Source organism: Numida meleagris, chromosome 4 (assembly GCF_002078875.1).
Source record: "Numida meleagris isolate 19003 breed g44 Domestic line chromosome 4, NumMel1.0, whole genome shotgun sequence".
Taxonomy (NCBI): Eukaryota; Metazoa; Chordata; class Aves; order Galliformes; family Numididae; genus Numida; species Numida meleagris.
In genome coordinates, this window is record NC_034412.1 from 39344143 (window position 1) to 39368285 (window position 24143).

General features: G+C 37.4%; 1 protein-coding gene across 4 annotated transcripts; it reads left to right on the forward strand.

The window, feature by feature from the left end:
- Positions 45-23921, forward strand: ABHD18 (abhydrolase domain containing 18). 4 transcript variants are annotated; one of them, XM_021394318.1, is made up of 14 exons: positions 45-176; positions 3430-3561; positions 4231-4339; positions 7929-8013; positions 8988-9088; positions 11031-11109; positions 11186-11270; positions 11984-12011; positions 13753-13891; positions 15899-15988; positions 16645-16746; positions 17602-17974; positions 20012-20174; positions 21141-23921. In XM_021394318.1, exons 3-14 carry the CDS (start codon positions 4248-4250, stop codon positions 21190-21192), a joined length of 1389 nt encoding a protein of 462 aa, XP_021249993.1. In that variant the 5' UTR covers positions 45-176; positions 3430-3561; positions 4231-4247; the 3' UTR covers positions 21193-23921. The 4 variants fall into 4 exon arrangements, with proteins under 4 accessions (XP_021249993.1, XP_021249994.1, XP_021249996.1 ...); XM_021394319.1 differs by lacking the exon at positions 45-176 and adding an exon at positions 236-685; XM_021394321.1 differs by lacking the exons at positions 45-176; positions 4231-4339 and having other exon boundaries at positions 3493-3561.

A 24143-nucleotide genomic window follows, 5' to 3' on the forward strand; every position in this document is an offset into this window, starting at 1 on the left:
GGCGCGCGCCGCCCCCGCTCCCCAGGGCCCAACAGCAGCAGCGGGGCGGGGAGAACCGCCTCCCGCCCGGTGCCCTCCGGGCGCCTGCGCGCTTCGCCGAGTCCGCCTCGCTCCGTTGCTCCCCATGCGGTGCCCCAACGGCAGCGGGAGGAGCGCGGGCAGCGACGTGCCGTCGGGTGAGTGACCTTCGCGGGAAGGGGACGGGTAGGAGGAAGCTCGCGGCTTCCAGGCAGCAGGCGTCCGAGGGGCTGCGGGGGAGCGCGTGTCCTCGCCGTGCCTCAGGGCAGGCTGCCTCCTCGCTGCGCGGAGCGCCGCTCACGGCCGGCGCTCGGGGGACTTCGAGCCGCCGGGCGGCGGTGGGCACCTGCGGGCCGCGCTCCGCCGGGCCCCGCGCGTGGGCTGGATGAAGCGCAGCAGCAGCAGCAGGCAGCGACTGGGAGCTGCTTGGCGGCCGGAGGAGTGCTCCTGGCTTAGGCCGCGTTGTTTATCTCGCGCTGCTCTGCATCCAGTCAAGTGAGATCTGTGTGCCTTGTTTGTGACTCGTCGCTGTGAGGAGTTCTTCGTTTATTCTTCTTAAAGGCGTTTTTCTGCTGTTGGGGGAAAAAAAAACCACAACGTTATCTCAGTTCGAAGAGAGATTTTCGTTTGTTTAAGTAACATGGCAGAGAAAAGTTCAGGGCCCACAGTAAGTCTTTCAAAAATGAATCTAGTCTGTTGTTTTATAGATACTGTATATCCAGATTTTCTTGTTGCTTTCTTGGAAAGATAACGTTTTAAAACGAAAGGAGTTTTTAGCAGGTCGCTTATTAACATGTCTGGACATCTGTTACAATTTCAGTTTCGAAATATGGTTATGTGAAGCTTCCTGTGTAAGCAGTGCACTGGCTGAATGCTCAGAACGCAAGTGCTGGCTCTTGGCCTGCAGAACTGTGCAGCATCTTCCTCGGGTCATGATTTCCAGCTGACCTGACCTACTCGATCTGATCTTGATGTGTTTAATAGAAGCAGTGGATGTGCAGTTACATGTGGAAGTGAGCTCTGATGATTATAAGGGCTCTGATTTTGTAAGGGCAGGTAGCAACAGGACGAGGGGAAGTGGCTTTAAACTGGAAGAGGGTAGATTTAGACTAGATATCAGGAAGAAATTCTTTACCGTGAGGGCGGTGAGACACTGGAACAGGCGAGGTTGTGGATGCTCCCTCCTTGGAGGCATTCAAGGCCAGACTGGATGGGGCTTTGAGCAACCTGATCAATGGGAGGTGTCCCTGCCCATAGTGGGAGGGTTGGAACTAGATGATCTTTAAGGCCCTTTCCAACCCAAACCATTCTGTGATTGTTTCCTCAAGCTTAAACTCTGGAGTAATAAATCTTTAGCCCCGTCAACTGCATTTGCTGCTTTGACAGTAGAGGTATCTGTAATCCTCTTTCATGTAGACATCAATGGGCAGTGGCTGAAGTTTTGTCCCACCCTTTGGTTACTGTCATAAATGAATAGGGGATGTCCTATTTTATTTCAGTGGTGTTTCTGAGAAGTTCCGTACAACGTTCTTTACACCCTTGGAATCATTCTTTTAGTGTTTTCTGCACTCTTTCCAGTAGTAGTTTAATCTTGAAGGGTTTTTATTGAAATATCCTGAATTACTTACGTGTCTTCATTTAATCAATGAAGCAGAATAAAGAATGGGACGATCTGTTCATTTCAGCCAATGTTCCATTTGAGTATAATGTATTTGTCTAGGAACCTTGGCACTCCTTTGCTGTAACAGAGAGCTCATTCCAGCCTCTGAACTCATGGCTAAATCCTCCTTGTCATTTTTTCCTCTCTCATTTGCCTTTTATTTTGGAAAGAATTAAAAAATCTCTAGGCTGCTTTGCCAGGCTTCCAAGCATTCATTCAAACTTCTTTCCCGGTTGCTGGTGAGCAGTGAGTGGTGTAACCGCTGTTCTAGTGTTAGCGCGTATCACAGGTTATTCTGCACGTATTTACTCGGGACTGTCCGTCCCAGCCCGCAGGACGCCCTCTCAGTCCAGCTGTGCCTAGCCTCTCCCTTTTCTCCCCCAGTGTGAGGAGCATCCCAAGCTGTCCCCCTGCTCCAAGCAGCAGAGGAGCCCCGAGGAGGCTGGAAGATGTGCTGTCTGACATCCCCACAGCACATGGGAGCTCAGTGGCTGTCTGCAGATTCATAGAATCATAGAATGGCTTGGGTTGGAAGGGACCCCCAAGGTTCGTCAAGTTCTAAGCCGCTGCCATGATATATCATTACAGTATATTGCTGGTCACCTCCAAAGCTAAGCGATTGCTTCCCATTTTCCACAGTATTTCTGATAGCAGGTTTGCTGTGCTTTGGTACATGCTGCCAGGAGCAAGATTGTGATCTTTGGGGTCTTTTTCCCAGGAAAGCTTAAATTGAAGACTGTAGGTGGAAACTTTTTTTTTTTGTTTTTCCGGACATGAGTACCCAAGGCTGTGGGGTGGTAGTTTTCCTTTGGTTTTCTCTACCAGAAAATGTTTACTGAGTGAAAAAGAGCACTTATAAGTGAAGACTGGGCAAGGTCTTTATTATTTTGTTACAATTGAAAGGTAGCTAGGATTTTAAGAACCAATTTTGAGTGGTTTCTTTGAGTTGAGAAGATACATGTATACAGATCTCCTTGCAAAAAGCTTGGTTTTGGTAGCGTGTCTATGGCAGAAGTTTCCTCCCTGTCTTTCCCCTCCTGTCTGTTTTGATACCGAATTCCTATGTCACTCGGGTTTGATACCAGCTACCAACACGTGTTTTGTTGCATTTATGGTGGTTTATGTTTATATTATATTGCAAAACTTAATATCGTTGGGGAATTTCTTGTGCACATATTTCAATACCAAAGTAATGTATTCTTCTAGAGCAAGCAGATATGAATCAGCAATTTGAGACAGGCTGGTGGAGTAACATCTAACACTTTCTACAGTGTTAAAATAAAAATTTCTGGTGATAACACGTTTTTATTTCTGTCATATAATGACTGAGTATGGTTTTCTAGGATGCTTGTTTTAGCACTCAAGTACCTTGTCTATAATTTTATTTTGTTATTAACTTTTGATAAGCATGAAAGCTTTTTTGTTTATTTTTTTCTATCTTGAGTCCTAATGGTGTATTGATTTTTTTTTTAGAAGTGCAAAGGAATGTATTAATCTAACAGTACTTTTAATTTTTTAATTTGTTGTATTCAGACAAGTTCATTTTAAGAATGACCATATTAAAATACGGTAGAGTAAATTTAATTGGAATTAGCATGCAAAAAAATGAATTAAATCACACTTTTTTGGAGTATTATGAAGTTATTCAGGCCTATTAATAAGTATAGAGGCATCTGGAAAAATTAGAAGATAGATGAAGGCAGCTTACTAACCTAGTCTTTGATTATTATATTTTTTTTTTGTTGTCTTAGGTGTAGGGCAGATTGTGGACCTCATTTTCATTGAATAACCTCTATCCTGCTGATCAAGAAGCCAGATTGTTCTTGTTTGTTTGTTTTCCTTCCTTATTGGAAGAGCACAGTAGTGGCTCCAAGCTCACTTCAGTAAGTATTGCTTTGCAAGTAAGACTGTGTTGGCCTAAAACCTTGTTGGCTTTGGTTTTATTTGAGCTAATGCATTTCCTGCATAAAAAATGATACTGGTGAAAGGATTTTGATGGTGTGATTTCTTTTTTTATTTTTGTTCTCTGAGGGGAGTGGGACCTTTGTTTTCAAAACCATACAAAATGAGTTGGGGAAAACTGGAAAGGAAGGGATAAAGGAAGAGTTAGGTTTCAATTCTGAGACGCGCTGATGAAAACTCATTTAGATTGAAAAGTTTTTACTATTATCACTATACTGACAGAGGATAGAGATCAACACCACTCTCCTTATTATCTAAGTAAAATACACTTAGAACTGGCTGAAGATGTAATACTGTGACCTCATGTGCTTCTTCTGTAGTCTTTTCATCAATAATGAGATAACCTGGTTTTATTAGGTGAGTCAAATGCCTACTGCTACATTCTGCTTTTTGTTTTTAAAGCAGAGGTAGAGTTTGTGTTAACTGCCTTTATACTTTATTTAAAAGGAAAATAATTGACCTAAGTATCAAGGTTAACTTCCTTGTAATAGGGGGTCGGCTTTGATACCGACTTAGAATAATAAGCAATGAACTTGCCCCTCAAGTTAACCCCTTTAACTGCCTTGTTTTTACCTGTTCTTTTTTTCTAGATGTCAGTTTGCTGCTAATGGGTGTAAGTAAATTAGATGTCTTGTACAGAAAGCTTCTCCTCACTAAACTCTTCATCAGAGGATGGGGAAAGCCAGAGGATCTGAAGAGGTGACTTGTTTAAAAAAAATAATAATGGCACAATCTGTCCCTTAATATAAAGGAAACAAAACAAAATATTGGTACTCTTCTGTATTCTTTTTTAAAAAGTTATGCTGAAGTTAGTTTTGGTCAGCATATCATGTATTTCCATACTGAGGGAGTAACTGGATATAGAAATCTTAGAGGGATCTCTTAAATGCTTTTCTGTTTAAAGAGGATTTTCTTGAGAGAATGTGTGTGTGCATCCAATCACATTTTTCACTTATGCATATAAAATAACCCACTTCAAGTAGTGGCTCTCAAAAATATTGACCAAGAGGAAAACTAGCCAAATCTTTCCAGAGGAACTGTTCTGTTTAACATGAAGAAGATCTTGCTAACTTTCTGTACTTGCTTTGTAACAATGAGCTTTAGAAGGGTAAGATGTGTTCAGAAATCTCTCTCATCTCCAAAGCAGTAAACTCATTTTCTGAGAGGAGATCTTCTCAGTACTTTGAAGTATCTAAAGGGCAGATGTCAAGAGTGTGGGGCTGGACACTTTTTGGCAGTGTCTAGCAACAAGCAAGGAGCATCAGGCATGATCTGGAACACAGGAAGTTCCATCTCAATGTGAGAAAAAGCTTTTTTTTTTGAGAGTGGCAGAGCTCTGGATCAGGCTGCCCAGAGCGGTTGTGGAGTCTCCTTCTCTGGAGATATTTGAGGCCCATCTGGACACGTTTCTCTGCAACCTCCTGTAGGGAACCTGCTTTAGCAGAGGGTTGGACTTGATGATCTCCAGAGTTCCCTTCCAACCCCTATGATTCTGTGATTCTTCTTAGATGTCTTTAACATAAGAGTAGTAGAATTACTGCTTAATTTTTAAGATGGTAATTAAGCACTTGCATGTCTTAATTTTTATTTTTGTTTTAACCTTTAAGTGACCGAATATATTCTGTATCATGTAGTAGATAAATAGGAAATGATAAATCTCTATTTCATAAGCTAATTCATACATATTTGAAAAACAATAAAGAAAACTTCAAACAATTTTTTTCACTGTGGGTAGTGGTGGAGTTATGCAGGCTGTTTGTTTTTTCAATCTCTTTCCTTCTTTGATTTATCTCAAGTAGCAGTTTCCTGCAAAATGAAAATGTTGGATATATAAAACATTAATGTAGCTTACTTTTGTTGGAATAAGCAAAAATGTGTACTTTACTTCATAGTGGTTGCAGCATTTCTGTATTGTATGTTGTGTGTGTTTATCTGAAATGGGATGTTTATCAAACCCCTTACATGAAAACTTTTAGATTGGAGGACTTAATTGTGTTTCACTAACCTTCCTCCCCATCTTTTCCCCTCACTTACTGTATGAGGTAACTTCTGGCTAAATCTACTGTTAGCTGTGAGAGGTCTGTAAGGGTAATCACACTAATGTCAAACAGCAATAAAGAAGCTTTGCTGCTAGTCGTGATGGTATCGGCTACAGCTCTTCTTTTTTCATGAGCTGGAGGAATTGCATGAAATCAAAAGCAGTGAGCAATACTTGGGACAGGCTTGCCGGCCTGGTGATCTGAAAAGAAGAAGAACAACTTTTTCTATGTGTTGCTCCTGGATGGAAAAACGAGCTGTTCCCAGGCAGCTTGGCCTCACGCAGATGAAGAAGAAAGAACACTACCTCCTGCCTCCTCTCAGCAGCCACTGGGAGGAGGGAGTACCACTCCCTAGCATGCAGATCATTCTGGAAACAGTGTTAGCATTTGTTTGGTTTTTTAAATTGATCGCTATGAAAACCCATTTGAATAACTTGTGAAATTTCTTATCAGTCAATCTCAGTTAATGCTGTCACTGACTAACTTGCTTAGGTGTAATCTGAAGGTTTGCTGAGCACGCTCTTGATGTGGTGACTTGTATCCTAATGCTTTATCCTCAGTTCATTACCAAGAGTTGAAATTCCTCACCACATAAAAGGTTTAGCTTTCAGTAGGTTTAGTATCCTCTGAACTACAGAGGAAATACATACATGTGGTATTTTTGGAAGAATTAGTGTCGAGCAAAACATCTTTGCATGTAGTTCATCCTCCATACTCCTATCTCGTACCTATGCTCTTACTGTCTTAGAAATATTTCGTGTAATGTTATGTGTAAGAAAAACAGGGTATACAGTAGGGCTATTTTTGTTGTGGTAAACTGCTTTGGCTTTCTTTGCTTTTAGGAGGTGGATAGGTTGTTCTTGTTGTACCATTCTTTTTTACTGTCCATCCAAATCTGCTGTTTTAGTTCAATCAGTGTTATCTTTGTGTGTATTTAAAACCATAAGAACGAACTAGCATAAGAGTACTTAAGGTTGTGAGACATATTGAGGGCGCCTAGTCCCAACTCCTACTCAAAACAAAGCTAGCCTTGCAGTTCTTTCAAGTCACTCAGCACCTCCTGATGTTGAGTTTCAAGTCCCTTGAGGATAGAGATTTCAGTTTCCTGGGATGTTAGGTTACCAGGTGTTTAAACACTGCCATTGTGAGAAGATAGTTTATTGTTTCAGTAGGAATTCCTAATGTTGCGACTCAAAACCATTGCTTCTAGTCCTCTCGCTGTCTACCTCTGTGATGAGTTTTGTTTCATCTTCTGCAATACTTTGTAGCCCATTAAAGTAGCAGAAGGAAGCAGCTGGATTTGCCGCTAGCCTTCCCTTCCCCAGGAAGTGCAAACCCAGTTCCCTCAGTCTTTTTTCATTCATGATGTCTTCCAGTTATCCTGGCGGCCCTCTGCTGAACTCTGAAGTATGTCAGCATCTCTTTAGGACAGAGGTTCTCAAAACTGGGCTCAGTATTCCAGATGTGATTTCGCGAGTGCTGAGTAGAGGATATTCTTTTCCTTTGACTCTGTGCCTTCTTGCTGAATGCTGAGGGGATACCATCAGTCTGCATAGCTGCAAGGCCATGCTGCAAACTCGTGTTCAGTTTGCCGTCTGCCAGGAGCTGCGTGCCTTTTCCTGCAGAGCTGCCACCTAGCTGGGTGGCTCCTACCTTATGTTATTGCAGAGGACTAGGTGCAAGACTTGGCAGTTGTATTGCTGAGCTTTAGGGTGTTTGTTGACTTGTTCTTCCAGCTTATCCAGGTGGTTTTGAAAAATATCCAGCTATCAACCTCACGCTCCAGTTTGTGTCATTTGTGAAATTGACTGAATATGGCTAGTGACTTGTGGCGGTTACACCTTGAGCCACTGACAGTTTGACATTGGCAGTTTTGCCTTTTATCCGCTCCGTCCGTATCTCCCCAGTGTATCTTCAAGGGTATGTAAGAGTAGGGGGTTCCTATGTCTTAATTTAGCTCTGACAAATGACATCAGTTTTTTACATATCTGGCTTAAAATACTATTTAAAAGTTGTGTAAGCTCTAGCAATATATGTGAGCATTTTATTTTTTACTTTTTTCTAACTTGAAAGTGTTCCTACAGACCTATGCCATTCTAGTCTGACTGATCTGTAAAATGCAGTGCTGGCATCATAACTTTTATTTGTGGCTTACTTTAGCTCTTGAAATATTTTTTTTAATACGTGCGTGTGTATATATATATTTATTTGGACTGAAAATTGAATCTTTCCTTGTTTCTGTTCAACAGAATATTTGAATTCAGAAAGATTATTGGAAACAGGGAAAAATGCCAGACACTGGTCTCAAAAGATTACCCGGTTTTTATTGACAAGGTACGTAAATGTAAGGGATGCAGTTTTACTAAATTTACTTGCCTAATGGTATATCAACATGACATAAACTTAGCCCTTGCCAGGTTGCTTTTAAAGAATAAGAGTATTGAATTTTGATACGTGTGAAACTGCATTTTCCTGGTGTTATTACAGGATGTTTTGCTGCTGGGATTGGCAACTGGGGACTTGATTTAGGGACTAAATTCCTATGTACGTAGGGTGGCAAACACAGCCCTGATGATACTTGCTTTCCTTTTGCTCATCAATGATTTTTCTAGCAGGTGGCATTAACTAACTTCACAAGTGGGCCCTGTTGCTCTCTTATCAAGAAAAGGGTACTGGAATTTTTCTGTGAAAGATGTAATACTGCAGTGGCAAAACAAATGAATGCAGTGTGAATTTTTGGGCTGGTTAGAGAAAGTAGGTCTTATGCTTTCAAGAAAAATGCAGATGTAACTAATCCTTGGCCTGAAGACTTTTCAATCAAGGAAGTGTGAATAAAGGGGTCAGAAAAAGTCAGTGGTTCTAAAGTCAAATAAATACACTAGTGATCAGTTCTGTGGCAAGCTAAATGCTTTCACCATTGAAGTGAAATTAATAAACGTCACGGTTATTTTTAAGCCACTGTGAGTAGAATTAGGAGGCAATAGCGGAAGAGTAAAGCTTGGTTGGAAAGGATAGGAGAATGGGTGTCACGTTGGTTATTAACAGAACTGAAGTAAGCTGGAAGACTCAAGCAGTGCTTGTACAGATACATTTTCATTTTTCTCAGTCATTCAACAACTGGGGGTGGGAGGCATCAGATTTTAATTGCTGAAGCTCAAAAAAGGCTCAAAACATAGTATATGTTATTGATGTATATGCTATTAAAGCGGGACAGCTTAAGCTTATTACTTGGTTCTTAAATACGTGATTTATAAGGAAAAATGAAAATATTTGGTTGTCTTCATAGGTATGTATCATTCCCTCTGCAGGTTGAGGAACAATCAGACTGTAAAATCCTTGAGGGGCACTTCATTTCCCCTTTAGCTCATTATGTTCCGGGTATCCTGCCTGTCGAGTCTCTTGTAGCCAGGTAGGTGAAACCAAGTGATATTTCCTTTCTGAAGCTAGTATTGGAGAGGAATAAAAATGATATATCATCAGTAGTTTCACCGTAAAGCCAATGTATCGTAATACCTATTACCTGCAAAATAAACTGACTTTTTTTTTTTCAGCTAGCATGTTGGAATATGTTTTGACCTCCAAGTTGCAAATAGTCTTATCTGTGTGATAGTTTAATCTGTGTGGTTAACATACTTTGCTAGGGTGCTTTATTCCAAAGCGTGCAGTGATATTTGAGAAAGATTGATTATATTCTGAACCCAGGTAAAAAAGTAAGCATTATGAGAGATGGAAGTTCTAATGTAATTATGTGTATATTTTTCTATGACTGGAAGAGAGCTTCTATTATTAGTAGTAATAATGTGGAAAACTATAAGTCTAATCTTAGCTGAAAGTGGACGACATAACTCTTTATGAAAAGCTTAAGCCACAGTAAGAAAAGTTAAAACCTGGAATTACCAGGCTCTGTTAATCACAGGCGTTATAGGTGATGCTTTGATTCTGAAGTCTTGTGGTTGGGGTTTTTTTGTTTGTTTTTGAGTGTAGAAATCATATTGCCTTAAACTATGGAATGCATTTGTTTTCCAGTCAAAGAAGATGTGGGAAATCAAGTTTGCTAGAGCTTGGATAGCAGCTGTTTGTTTTATACAGAGCAGGAGAAACTATTTATATAAAAGAAATGCCTTACATTGTATTTGAAGGAACCATTCGAATTCAATGCAAAAATACTGTCTGTGTATGGAAATAAGTGAATTTAATTGCAGCAAGAGAATCCGTTACTCATTTTCTCTTGCCAAGACAAAAAAAAAAGTACCAATGCAGAAAGCTTAATAATCTGTAACAGTCAAGATATTAGATTGCATTTTTGCTATTTTGACACTAACACTGCTTTGCAGTTGAGAAAGGGGGAGCGTAATTTGTTTGCTTTTAGCTTTGAGCTAAACTTTCATGACAGATTTTTCTTTCCCAAGCTTTGGTTACTCTCTTAAAGGCAGAACATAAAGGTTTGTCGCTTAAGTTTATACTGACATCATCATTTTTTTCAGTATTACTGGTAGGTATGTCTGTGTTTACTCAAACTTGTTGCACTAAGAAATGTAGAGCAGAAAAAGTTCAGTAGCCAAAATATCAGTTCACTTCCACCTTCCCTTCAGCATCCCTAATTAGTACCATAGCTGAAAATCTAGTATACTGTCTGCTTTCTTATGTGTTCCTTTGCACTGTGAGGTTATGTTATGCTATTGCATTGGACAGTGCTATTAGAGTTCGGAATTTTCCCTTACGATTGTCATGCATCACGTGTTTGTTTGTTTGGGTTTCTTTTCCCTGAATGTAATTCAGTTGTAGGTTTGTGCTCCATCTTGTGGAGAAAATATTAGTGGCTTAGAAATATTTTTTTTTTCTCCTAATAGTTGTACTGTAAATAACTTCTGTGTAGCAGCAGAAGAAATTAAATGTTGGGTGTATAAAATGGTCTCGTGTTTGTGGGTTTTTTAAGCTATTTTTATTTTATTTTAATGTAAACGTTTCGCTCATCTTATTCTTCAATTTCAGCTGTTGTGCCCTCAGGAGAAAAATAGCAATGTTGCCTAGGACAGCTAGGCATACATGTTCAGGCAGCTCTTTATCTGAAGTTCCACTTCTCCGCTCTGCAAAATTTGAATTGTGATGATGAGGTAGTGGTCTGTTTTAGGAGCATGATCTTTCCGCTTGACTCCTTTTCGTGTCTGGAATTTATTCTGTCATACTTTTGGATTCCTTTCTTTGCTGGATGTGTTTATGAAAAATGATACCCCTGTATCAACAATTTGCCTGAGTGTGTCACAGAGTGTGTTGGGTTTTGTTTGTTTTTTGAATTTATTTATGTGAAACAACAGCTACTCTTATTTTTCTGTAATGTTTGTTTCTCATAGGTTTCAGTTCATAACACCCAGAAGATGGAATAACAAGCACAGACCTGTGTGCATTCATTTAGCTGGCACTGGGGATCATGTAAGTAAAATGAATTAGTACCGAGAAAATAAATATTTGGATTTTATCTTATTATGATTATGCATCTTATCTTCAGCACTTCTGGAGGAGACGCACATTAATGGCTCGTCCAATGATAAAAGAAGCCTGTATGGCTTCCCTGTTGCTTGAAAATCCTTATTATATCCTTTTGTGGAAAGCAGGATTCTTAGGCAGTTCTTAGTATTTTCTCCACAGGGTAGGAACCCATTGAATGAGACACAAGGTGGAACAAGGCCTAACATGCTACTATTACAGCAAGTAATGCTTTTCTTATTTTTCTAAAAACGTCTTCTACAAATTCTTAGCATAGTCATCGGAGTAAAAGTTCTGACATTAATCTATTTTCACAGTCATTGTCAAGGTTACTCATGTGATTGCTTACTGTAGTCATGGCAGAGTGAAAACTATGCATTCATTCTGCATTGTACCGTGTGACTTATGGATTTATTAACGATGGAAAAGAACATTATTTCCTTTGCTTTCCATTTTCAAAAGCGGCCCTATAGAGCTTCACATTTAAAAAAAAAAAAAAAAACTTACTCTTGGCATTTAAGATCTGTTTAAGAAAAAAAAAATTATTTCATCAACTCATCAGCAACTTTTGTAACAATGTTACCTCATTTCGTTAAGTAGAATCTTGGGTTATGCTTTCCTTACACCTGCGTATATAACATTATAAATTACATAATCAAATTACATTTAATGTGATTCAGTTTCGGTTAAACATTTGGAATTTAAATTCCAAATTTTATTTAATCAGTGTGCTTTATATGTATGTGATTTAATTTATTTAATCTTTAATTGCCTATTTTTATGTAGACAACTCTTACTTTCTTTAACTTGCGACTTATACATGGCTGTCGAAAACCTAAGGATCAAATGTAAGTATTACAAGATACAGTCTTTTCAAAATACAACTTTTTTTTTTTTTTTTCCCTCAGGAAGCTCAAATTAGTATAAACTTCGTGAGCTTAGTGAGAAAAATAAAATCCCAAACATCCTGCTAACATAAAATGGTCAGCCCTTTGCTAGGCTACTTTACTACTGTTTGTATTGAGAGATCACTGTGATTGGGGAAGTTTGCAAAAGATGGCCTCGCAGTGTAAGAATGAGATGAGCATGAATACGAGCAAGTAATAGTTTGTTTTCCTCATCAGCAGCTGTATGTGTATACATACTGCAATTATTTCAGTTAAATATGAGTTATCTTTGTTCAGATAGATTATCTCATTATTTTTGTAGCTCAGTTTTACCTTTTCCTAGATATCTCCAAAGGAACACAGTAAGACATAAAGCAACTTGATGTTGCTTGTTTGTTAGCCTGTTCAAAGTATGCCATGTTCAGCACTGAGAAAATTTTAATTCCATAAATGGTTTCTAAGTTTATTTTCAAAGCAGATGCATAACTTTATTTATTTTGACATAAGAACCACATTTTTAAAGGTTAAAAAACAAAACACAATTGCCAGCTGATTGTTATAAAACCACTTTTTAATAGAAATTTTTTTAAAAAAGCTTTTCCTATTATTGCATTTAGAAGTATAAGATTATAGGAAAGGGACCAGAGTGTGTGTGCTGGAATAGGTCAAGGTTTGTTTGTTTGTTTTTTTTTCCTTGTAGTTAAGTAATTGATGCAGAAAAGTAATTTGGTGAGGATATTTCTAACTCCTTTTTCTGTTGTCCTAGCCTGACAGCTTAGTATATGAATGATGTAGACAAGGATTCTCTGAAAGGCAAGTGCTCAGTCAAATACCCCAAGCAATAACTGTGGATCTTCGATACAAGTTTACAAAGCAGCAGCAGTGACAGTAGTAGACGCAGTAGTAACAGTGCTTAGGAAATATAGCAGCTGTGGAGGATTAATGAATCTTTCATAACAAACATGTTAGAAATAATTATGTTAGCCTATGACTACTGGTCTGCAGCAACTACATTCATTTCTCCTCTGACTAGCACAATATATTTCTCCTTGTTAGAGGTATGTTAATTGCTCTGTAAAATACTGTCGCTTTTTGAGAGTTCCTCTGATAGCTCAGCTGAATAGCTTTCTCCTTTTTGTTTCCTCAGTTTTGATGCTTTAGAATACACTACATGAATTTCTCAGTACCGTGACAAACTTCCCACTTTACAATTTCAGTCTTACAATGACACTGATGAGTTCTTCCAAAGCTGGCATACTGATTGCTCTTCAAATGTTGTGTGCAATTTTTCAATGATATGAAACAGGTAAATAAGAGGAGGAAAAAAAAGGATTTTTTTCTGCAACCATGATAGTATGTGTCTAGGATTGAACTGCTTTGATTCTATCTCTAAAATATCCACTATAATTTGATGCACAGAAGATTACTGCTAATGAGATTCTAATGTTGCTAATAGTCGTTTCTATACAACCAGGTGGTGAGTGATATTAGAAGCTTAGCAGGTGTCTGTTCCTAGTCTTTGTTCAGGAAAAGTGCCAGAGAATCTGGACTTGCTTCTTCTGTTGAATCAACAGGAGTTAAGATCCAAAATTCTCTGGGAATATGAGCAGGCTTTGTATAAAAGTGTTTGTAGAATGATGACAGTTGTCAAAATCTAATCTTAGAAAATAAATCCTGTCTTTTCCTTTTCTGGGGAGAAAAGACGGTCATGTTTAAAAAATGTCTCGGACCTGTTTGTGATGGGAGGAGCTCTTGTTCTAGAATCGGCAGCTCTTTTGCACTGGCTAGAGAGAGAAGGCTATGGACCGCTAGGGATGACTGGAATATCCATGGGAGGACATGTAAGCTTTTATATTTCCTGTTTAGTAATTTTTTCTAACTTCTCGTTTGCTCTTTTAGCACGTGGAAAGCATTTGTTTTATAGTGTTCCTCTCTGAAGTACTTGAAAATAAACATTTAGAGTAATGAGACAAATTGTTGGCAATTCTCATGCTCAGCAGTGCTGAATTAGTATAATCATTGATAAATACTGACAAATCATAATGGCCTTTGTCAGCTGTCTCCTCAGAGGCTTCATATGAAAGTCTTCTCACATAATTGTTCTTTTTTTCCAATGGGAAAAAAATCTTTTTTGAAAGAAGGTCTATACTGATCAATTGCTTGTTCTCGCTCCTTTCCTCCATTCTTCTTAAACTTGTGTTTGAATGCATTGAGTGAAATGCATTCTCTCTACAGAGGTATCATAATTTATGTGACTTTTGGTGTTGGGTCTGTTCTCAGCTTTTTTCCTCATTGTTGGTATTTATTAGAGAAGATTTCTGGAGTGCAGTGGATAACATTCTGTGTGTGACTGTGCATATTCAAACTCAAACAGCAGTGTGTTCATAGTCAGATGTTTGAAAACCTAATATGCAGTATTACTGCTCGTGTCTGCACAGGTGATTGTTGGTCTGAGATACATGTATTAAAAAAAACAATTAAAACAAAATACCTCCATTTTGCTGATCCTTTTCTGTTTATTTCTTGTCAGCAGCTAAGTACGTAACAGTAATGATAGCGTCTACTTGAAAGAAAAATAATTTTCCTCCAAAGCACAATTTTTTGACTCTAAATGTCATACGTGTGTAAAACACCTTACCTTCACATAAATATCATCGTGACAAGACAACTGTGTTAAACGCGTCTCCCCTGCCTTATTTATAAGCTGAATTGTAGCTCTTAAACTGATGTGTCCACCGCTAGCTGCAGGCTGCTTTGTAGGCTTCAATGTGAATGTTATAGGAACGACAGTGTGCTGTATCCCATACCAGTCATCATACGCAGCGTGTGTATAGCAAGAGGCAAGATCAGAACAAGTAAGCTTGGAAACTCCTTTGGAATATTTTTCATTAGTCCAGAAGCATACATTTTTGACTAATCCTAACTTAAATTTAAAACAGTGTTTAGAATGTGTTTTGTAACTGAAAGGAAGTAGTGTTAATTCAGTTCTAATGATGGAGAGAGCTGGAACTAAGGACGAGGACATCTGGCTTTCTGACTATCATAACATATCTGTGTGATGCTTCTGTCACTTTTTATTATTTAAAAACAATTTGGATAGAATTATAATTCAGTTGTGTAGGTCTACTTACTAGAATGTTTTGGACAAATATGGGATATTGTGTAGGAGGGATTTTACTCTGTTTGGGGCAGTGAAATAAAACTTGGCAAGAGCATGCCACATAGGGAAGTATTTGCTTATTGTTCCTTTATGTTGAGCTTCTTTTCTCTGATATTTCTGGTGTAAACAAAATAGTTACCAAAATGTGTCCTGAGAACTGATATTAAAAAAGTAATTTAGATTTTGAAGGACAGGAAAACAGTCCACCTAATATGCTGAATTACTTCTCATCTATGTTTTGTTTCTAGAATACGAATTCAAAAGTGTAAAATTTTAAATAGTTCTTCTTATAGATTGCTTAAATTTTGTCTTGAAATAAGCTGGCAAGAGTCTGATGACAAAGCTATATAAAGTTTTTCATTGTCTGAAATAACTAAACGATAAGAACAAATATCCTGTTCAGAATTCTTGTAGTTATAAACACGTTCATCTGTGAAATGAGTCCTATCCACAACAATATTAGTTGTTAAGGAAATCACTGAAGAGCAGACTGAAGCTTCTGAATTCTAAAGAGATGGAAGTATATCAGATTACTATAGACCTTAACTGCTTTAGTACTTCTTATTTAATGCTGTATAAAAAAATAAATCGGAGGTGAGAGTTGTTAAAATATTCAAAAATATTGTGGTTTTTGTGTATTGTAAGTATTGTACATATTAAAATATGTAATAACTGCATTTGATTCTAGATGGCTTCCCTGGCAGTGACGAACTGGCCTAAACCGTTGCCGCTGATTCCGTGTCTTTCGTGGTCAACAGCTTCTGCAGTCTTTACTACGGTAATTGACCAATATTTTTATATTAATATACTGAAATGTAATCAGATACATGAGATAAAATGTATGGGTGGGCTACATTCGGCTTTCCAGTTAGGCATTTCATTGCCCTCTGGCCTTTATTAGTGACTAGTGGCAAAAAGCTTAGCATATACAAAGTGATGGGGAAAGTAGCTTTGAGCTACTTCACTGGGTCACGTCTTAAATGATGGGCAAGGGCTGGTTTGTGACACAGTGACTGGAGTCCTTATCTGAATGCGGGAAGGTGAGGGTGGAAACTGAAAATGTGCTTTTTTCTGGTCAAAGCCTGGCTTAAATAGCTGGATGATAACGTAACGGTTTTCACTACTTCTACTGGGGTAAGTGATTTAATAGACCAGCATTCACAGTCATGTCTGGCTTAGTTCAGTCTAAATGCGTGTTAAATTTTTTATTTTAATTTTTATTTTTTAAGGAGAAATGTTTTCATGTCCTGTGTGTTTGCTTACAATGTGTGCTTAAAAGCTTCCAGTAATTCTTAGGGTTGTCTGGAAACTTAAGCCAGAAATGCACTGGAAAAATCAAATCACAGGAACAAATCAATTTTCTCTGCATGTCATTATTTTATAATGGTCTTTGGCTTTTGCTTGTGTACTAGACACTTGTGTTTATTACTTCAGGGTGTGTTGAGTAAGGCAGTGAACTGGAGAGAGCTTGAGAAACAATATTATACACAAACTGTTTACGAAGAAGAAATCATTCAAATGCTTGAGTACTGTGGAGTAAGTATAGTTTATTTTCACTATTTGCAAATGTTTACATGTGCCTCGTATTTTAGTTGAATAATACATGTTAAGTATAGCCCTTATTACAATGTTAATGCAATCCACAATGTTAAATGTATTCAGTCAAAACATGAAAAACATAGCTAATTCATCCCAGTAAATGGCTTTGTAATCTGGAAAGCTGGTAGCCTGAAACATCTAATGCTGAATTCTTGTCCTTTGAATTTGGAATTGCTTCCAAGTATTCAATTTGAATAGATTGGGGGGAAAAAAAAAAAGTAGGGGGGGAAGAAACATTACAGGCAGTTTGGCTTATGTCTTCCAATTACTTGGAGGGAGTAGATTTCTCAGTCCTAAACCAAACATCAGATCTGGTCAAATACATTTCTTGCTATTGCCTATATTCCTTCCCACCTGTGGAAAAAAAATATTGTTAACTTTTGGCTACTTTGTGAAAAAGACATCACTACTATTTTGAGAGACACAAATCTGAGAAAAGCATAGCTTTTATGATTTATTTGCTCAGAAGTGTAAGCTTGCTGAACTGCAGACATGAATTCAGAGTTTAGTACAGAATTAAAAATAGACAAATGTTTGCATCATGTATTACCATATGTAAGTACTTTCTTAAGCTGAGAAATGCAGAATTGAAATATCAAAAGGTTATGGCGATTGGGATTTAATTCATTGTGTGACATGTGGAGACTGAAAATAACAAATATTGTTATATATATAGAGTACTGCAAGCAGTGCTCTTTGCCTCCTTTTTACTGAATACTGCATTGATTTGAAGAGTAACCTTAACCGGCTGATGTAAAGGAGTCCCTTAATAAATGACTTGTCTTTGTTTAGACAGATTCTTTCAAGATGGGACAAGATTTTGTTAAAAACTTTCCTGACAATGTGGGTAGTCTGGAGGACATAGATGTGACTTCCAGAATATTCAACTTAGATTCGTCAAACAAGACTGAGTCTAAAGAAGCTGTCCACAGCTTTACAACAAGTAGAAGTACTCTAAGTGCCTCATCAGAAAGACTCTTAATACAAGATGCTCCTAAAATTCAGTGCATAAATCAAACGTTTTCAACCAGCAGCAATAAAAACTTAACCATCCAACAAGGACGCAGGATAAATAATAGAACCAAGAGTGACACTTTACAGAGAGAATCATTAAGGTTCATGAAAGGAGTAATGGATGAATGTACTCATGTAGCGAACTTCTCAGGTATGTATTTATTTGTTGCAATGTGGAGTTGAGAAAACTGAATTAGAATACTATGCAAGGAAAGGTATTCTCTAATTGGGCAGACCTGCTGTCACTTTAGATGAAATATGAAAGCATTCTGAGTGTTGTTCTGTTTAACACACAATTTCCTAATGGTTTGTTTGTTTCTTAGCGACCAACTGATGATAAAGTCAATTGAAAATGCACCTTTCTGCATCTGCGCACATTTTTTCTGTGCCGCGCTGTGGCTATTTTCAGATATGAGGTAGTGCACATTCATATTATTTAAAAGAACAAAATGTCTGTGTGATATGACTAATATCTAGATCTAATTCATCTGCTGTGTCCTGCTAGTAAGGTTTTCCATGCAGATTAAAGTAAATCTAATTGGGCAGAAACCTGGTATTGACTTCAGGCAGAAAGTAGCCTACGTAGATGAGAACCAAACTTGAATGATTCCTTAAGACAAATGTGACCAGTAAAAATAACCCAAGGTCCTTCTGGGATGATGCAGTCTGGTGAATATAACATTTCCCAAGACAAGCACAGCATATAGAGGGAATTGTAGCCCAGCGAGCCTTAAATCTGATGAAGCTGAACTTCTTGGTGTCTAGAAAAAATCACTTTTAATGGTCTGCTTGCGGGCAGAGTGCAAACAAGTGACTTCTTCCTAGTACTGATTGAGAGAGTTCAACTGAGATGAAGATCTGGAATGGCTTTTGTAGACAGTCCATTCAGACCAAATGGTTCAATTGCGCATATACTGAGTACTCAAACGTGTCCCAGAAAGTACTTAGACTTTAGACAGGTTTCTAACAGAGCTATCTTGATTCTGAGACCCTGTGTCACCTCAGTTTTGTAATTCTGGCATTCAGTGCTCCTCTGATAAATGTAAATATTAGGGGGAAAAAAAGCCAAATATTTCTACTCTTAAACGGATGCCTTGACATGGAAAATGTCCCAGATCACTGCTATCCAGGAATGTTGTGTGACACGTACCACTGAAGTTTTTTCTCTAAAACTTTCTTTCCTTTCTTGAAACCTAAGAGGATCTTAACCTTGGATCTTTGACCTTTCTTGAAACTTAAGAGGATCTGTGATCTCAGTGAGCTTGTTAAGGTGATGTAGTCCTTGGTCCCAGTTGTCTCTCATGCCTCTTGATGCTCTGGGGGATACTGCATCCTTTGCCAGGGTATACTTGAAGTGTATCTGTAGAGGAGCTTCAGGAAATCCACCGAATGTTCAGATTTCATGGAAAATGGAATGAAAAGATGGAATCTATCTTAGCATTGCATATTGTCTATACCTGATCCAGTATATACGAAAGGAGAGGGTCTGAAGTATTTATGGCCCTCCACTTGCAAATGTCACTATCTACTATACCACATGTATTCTTGTGAAGAGAGTGGTGTTCTATGCTCTACTCCATTTTGGTGTTATTTTTCTAAACAGCATTTTGCTGTTATTCCTCTTGGTAATCAGATTGGTGCAATTGTGGCGATAAGTATAACATATAACAGTATATTAGGATTTTCATGCTATAACCAAAGGGGAAGAAAAAAAGTAGGAAACGGGAAAAAAAGCGAGCGTGCTGCACTTGCTGTCTGACTTCTAATATCAAAGGTTAAACTTTTTTCCTCTCTGAGGGAAAAATAATACTACTCTATTGAATTTCAGTTGTCTTCTAGTTCTTTTCCCTGGAGGAGTGGGGATCTCTGAGAACTGACCTGCATTTTACAGAGTTCTGTCAATAAGGAGAAAGACAATTTTGCTCATGATTTCTCAAAAACTTTTGAAATTTTCCATTTTGCAGGAAGGAAGGAAGTCGGATTGATTGTTTTTCTACTGATGACCTCACTACTGTAGCATCAAAAATTGGTGCTGCTGGAGACATTAAAAAACATAATTTGGCTAAAGATTACTTTTACTTTTTTAATGTTAATAATTGGAAGCATATTATAGCAGAACTTTTCAGCTAAAATATTTCTATTATTTTTTAATCTCAGATGAATTCCATTTTGAATTGTTTTTCTTTAGTTCCAGTTGACCCCAGTTTAATCATAGTTGTACAAGCTAAAGAGGATGCATATATTCCTCGAACCGGAGTGCGCAGTCTTCAAGAAATCTGGCCTGGATGTGAAATCAGGTATCTGAACGGAGGTCATGTCAGTGCCTACCTCTTCAAACAAGGACTCTTTAGGTAAGGTAGACAGGAAATCATAAAAAATATTTGAGAGCTTAAAAGCATAACTTTGGGATATATCACTTTCCTTCTGTCAGATGAGTCTATAATTAAAGCAACAAATACCAAATGCTGCTTGTGAGATCAAATGATTGGATCTTAAAGAATGTCACCATTCTATTCTGTGAGGATGATATGTAATGTATCTCGAATAGTTCACTAAGCCTTTGGCAATAGAGTCATCGTTATCACTCTTGTTTTCCTATAGTTCTTCTTCATTTGTTCCCTGGACGCTAAAAAGTAGTTTTTGGCCTCTCACGCTGTGTTGCACAGCTGTTGCCTTTTTTGCAAGTGTTGTCTTCTGTGAGTAAACAGTTGAAGACCAGAATTAAAACATAAACCGGATTGCATGAAGTCTTGCCTTAATAGTAGTAGGTGTCAACTTGTTAGAGTCCGTTACATAAATCAGTTATAAAAATGCATTTATATACCTGCAGTTCCTTAGTTTTTAAAAGGTAAATACTTGCGGTGTTTATTTCAAAATATAAGAAATGAGCAAGAGTGTATATCCCATTTAGGAAGTCTAAAAAACATCAGAAAGGAGTAGCAATATACCAGGTCAACATATGTGAACTCCTAGCTTGGTGCAATTTTTAAACATCACCCTCAAAAATAATTGATGTTGCTTGTCTGACATACTTCCTGACACATTTGAGTACAAAAACCCTAATCGATTAAAACCTGCATTCCTGTGAAAGGCAGTAAGTAGTCTGGTTAATTCCTGAAACATATGACTACACTGAAGTGAGACATCCCAGATATAAATGAAGGAAAAAAGAATACTCAATACCATATTTGTACTGAATGGTATTTTCAAGCTGTTGTTGATGTTTAATTTTGAGATAAATGGAAGTAGGCAATTTTGTCTGTTCTTTCCTAAATTATACAACAGATCTATAACTAACTTATTTCTTCCTGCTTTAGGCAAGCGATTTATGATGCATTTGATCGCTTTCTTCAGAAATATGCCGTTTAACAGTCTTCATCATGGATTCTAACTGATCTCATTTGTATTTCCCGTTATTGGAACTCATCTTCAGAAAGCAAGCCTCTTGCAGTGTTAAGTAGTAGATGGTCGGTTACTTTGAATGTTGTAGGTAACAAATATATATAAAAAAAAAAGTGGTCAAGTCCCAGTATCACTTTTCTTTCAACCAAGTGCCATTCTGACATGCTTCAGCTTTACCTGTGAAGAAACAATGGTAGCATTTGTTAGTGCACAAATGGTTCATGTACTAAATACTTTATTGCAATTTGTATCAATTCTGGGTTTAAATTCTAAATTCTATATCTGTTGAAAACAGACCAATTTAAATATTGATAGAATATAACATTTGCTGTAGGGCTAAGATACTGTCTTATGTTTACTGTATTTACAGTTTGTTCCAGCTACCATGTTTTCCTCTTGTTTCCTTGTCACTTGCTATTCCTACTGCATTTTAATATGGCTTGGCCAGCACTCTGCCTCTTGTGTTTGTCACAGATTTTCTCTCGTTATGAATTGAAAATGAACTACAATGGATGAGGCAGAATTAAATCTTGCAAAAAGCTTTTAAAAATTGAATGAAGGGTGAGAGAGACAATTTAATTCAATGCATCCATTAGATTTTTCTGCTGTTAAATTAAATGGTGCCATTCCAAAAGACTCATGTAGCTATTCAATGTTTTTACAGAACTGGAATAACTCTAAATGGAGTGTCCAGTAATTCATTTTTTACATACATTCAATTGGATAACGAAGTTTTTCTAGTAGATTTTTTAAAAAACATTGCTAAAGGGAATAACAATGTAATAACTCTTCTTGATAAACAGTGGCAGAAAGAGTCTGATTCTAAGCAGTTAAATCAACAGCAGATTATATGGTGCTATAAACATTTCTTTGAAAGCAGGGGTCCTTTTTAAAATGCACTCAGTGCTGATATGCAAAAACACATTATAATATTGTAGAGTGCTACGAACATATGTGAAACTAAGGGTTGTCAAAACAGTCACACTAGCTCCCGGTTTTTCAGAAGTTTTTAAACTGATGTTTAAAAAAAAAAAAAGGTAGGATTAGGAGCACATTTAAGAAAATCCCATCTGTTACTTCTTCTTTTGGGATCAAAAATGCCAACAAATTAAAGTAAAATTAAAGGTCATCATGAGTCAGCTATATGTGGTAGCTGTCCATATCTTCATAGTGCTAATGCCCTGTATCGTTCTTTGAAAGCAAGTTTGCAGAGAAGTTAAAAGCCAAAACACTTCAGTATTAATTTTAGTACTGTAATGGCTGAAGTTACACAGAAACAAACAGAAAAATCCAGGTATTTCTTGAGATACATGACGTATGTACCTTTCAAATCATACACTTCATTGATTTCCGTGGTTACCATAATGGTTTTTACTAGTGCATGAAGCAATCAAAGCTCTATTTGCTCTAATGCATTATCTTGAATTTCAGTTTGGCAGACAGAACTAGTAACTGGGAGTATTACTAGTCAGATAAGTTGAGATAAAACTGAATGCAACAATTTGTGAAAACCAAAGTCAATCATCAAAATGTACTGAATACATCAAAATGTATTGAAAAATTCAAAAGAAATTATATTCTACTGGAAGTTAAATTGTTTGTTTCAAGTGTTTTATCATAATTTCTATTAGGCATTGTCGGTTTTTATCTATATTGGGAGCAAGTGTGAAGTGACTAGCACGTTTCAAAATCTTAAAATACTGAATTTTGGAATGTTGGAAATGATATATGTAAGCTTCAAACTTTAAAATTAGATACTTGAATACTAAACTAAAAGTTTTATGGGTTTTACCTTGATACTAACTCATCTGTCAAATAAGGGTGTTTTACAAGAAGGCTGTCACCAAATCTTTTTACATCTCTGTGGATGGCCACATTTAAATGTATTTATATGCTTTGTCCTGTTTCTATTCCAGCTGTGAAAGAAAGGGAGATAACTGGTGGCAAGGGACAGGATATGAATAAATGGAAGAGAAAAAAGATTGTTTTATAAGGCCAGGACTAAGCATAAAAAAGTCAGCTTCTCTACACTACAAACGTAACATGCCAACATTTCCAAAGTGCACAATGCTAGGAATTACACAACTGATGGGAACTTGACATCCTGAGGTTAGTGTTCTGATGATGTTATTAATGAGTTGAGCTTTCCAAAAGGGCATACAATGCAATGAAGCAGACGTGTATGAATGTAACTCCTGTTTCTGAGAAAGACTTCTGAAAGTAGTCAAGGACTGGTCTCCAACAATTGAGAATCACACTTTGCTATGTAACTAAAGCAGTGTTGCCAAATAAGAGAGTACAGCAAGAAACATTTTAAAAATTCCTCAGATTAAAAAAGAAAAAAAGGCAAGAGAAATTGTGTATGTGGTTCATGTCTGCCAGTTATCAGGCACAGGAGGCTATTAGCTGGTCAGTGACGGAGGAAATATTGCTCTATAAATGTTCAAATTTTAGGAACATTAGCTTTTAAAAGTAAATTCTGAGTAAATCCTAAGAAAGTATTATTAGCAAACTATTTTTGATGTTAAATGAGAATATGATTTTAATCCAGAAATTGCATGAGAAAAATTTCAGAACAAGGTTCCCGCAATAAATCCCAGTGGCAGGTAAGCTGTTCTGCACATCTTAAAGTTACTGTAAAATTGACCTTAATCATTTTTCAATTCTATGTTTTTCAATAAAAATCCTACAAAACAGTTGTGTGGTGTTCTTTTCCCTTGTCAACATGAATTCAGAGTGACTCTCACTGTCACCCTTTAATTCCTGAATATTCCTACGGGCACTGCAGCATAAGACGAATAGTTAATCTACGGTACAAGATAAAGGCTTTACATAATAAACAATGTTACTGCTTTCATGTTGTTCTATATTCAGCTCCTATCAGCTAATTAAGATACCATTGTGAATCTAATTTTAGG

Coding starts and splice junctions, on each gene's coding strand:
- ABHD18 (XM_021394318.1), top strand. CDS start 4,248: ATGGGTGTAAGTAAATTAGATGTCTTGTACAGAAAGCTTCTCCTCACT. Junction 15,989..16,644: donor CTTCTGCAGTCTTTACTACG/GTAATTGACCAA, acceptor TTATTACTTCAG/GGTGTGTTGAGTAAGGCAGT. Junction 20,175..21,140: donor TTCAAACAAGGACTCTTTAG/GTAAGGTAGACA, acceptor TTCCTGCTTTAG/GCAAGCGATTTATGATGCAT.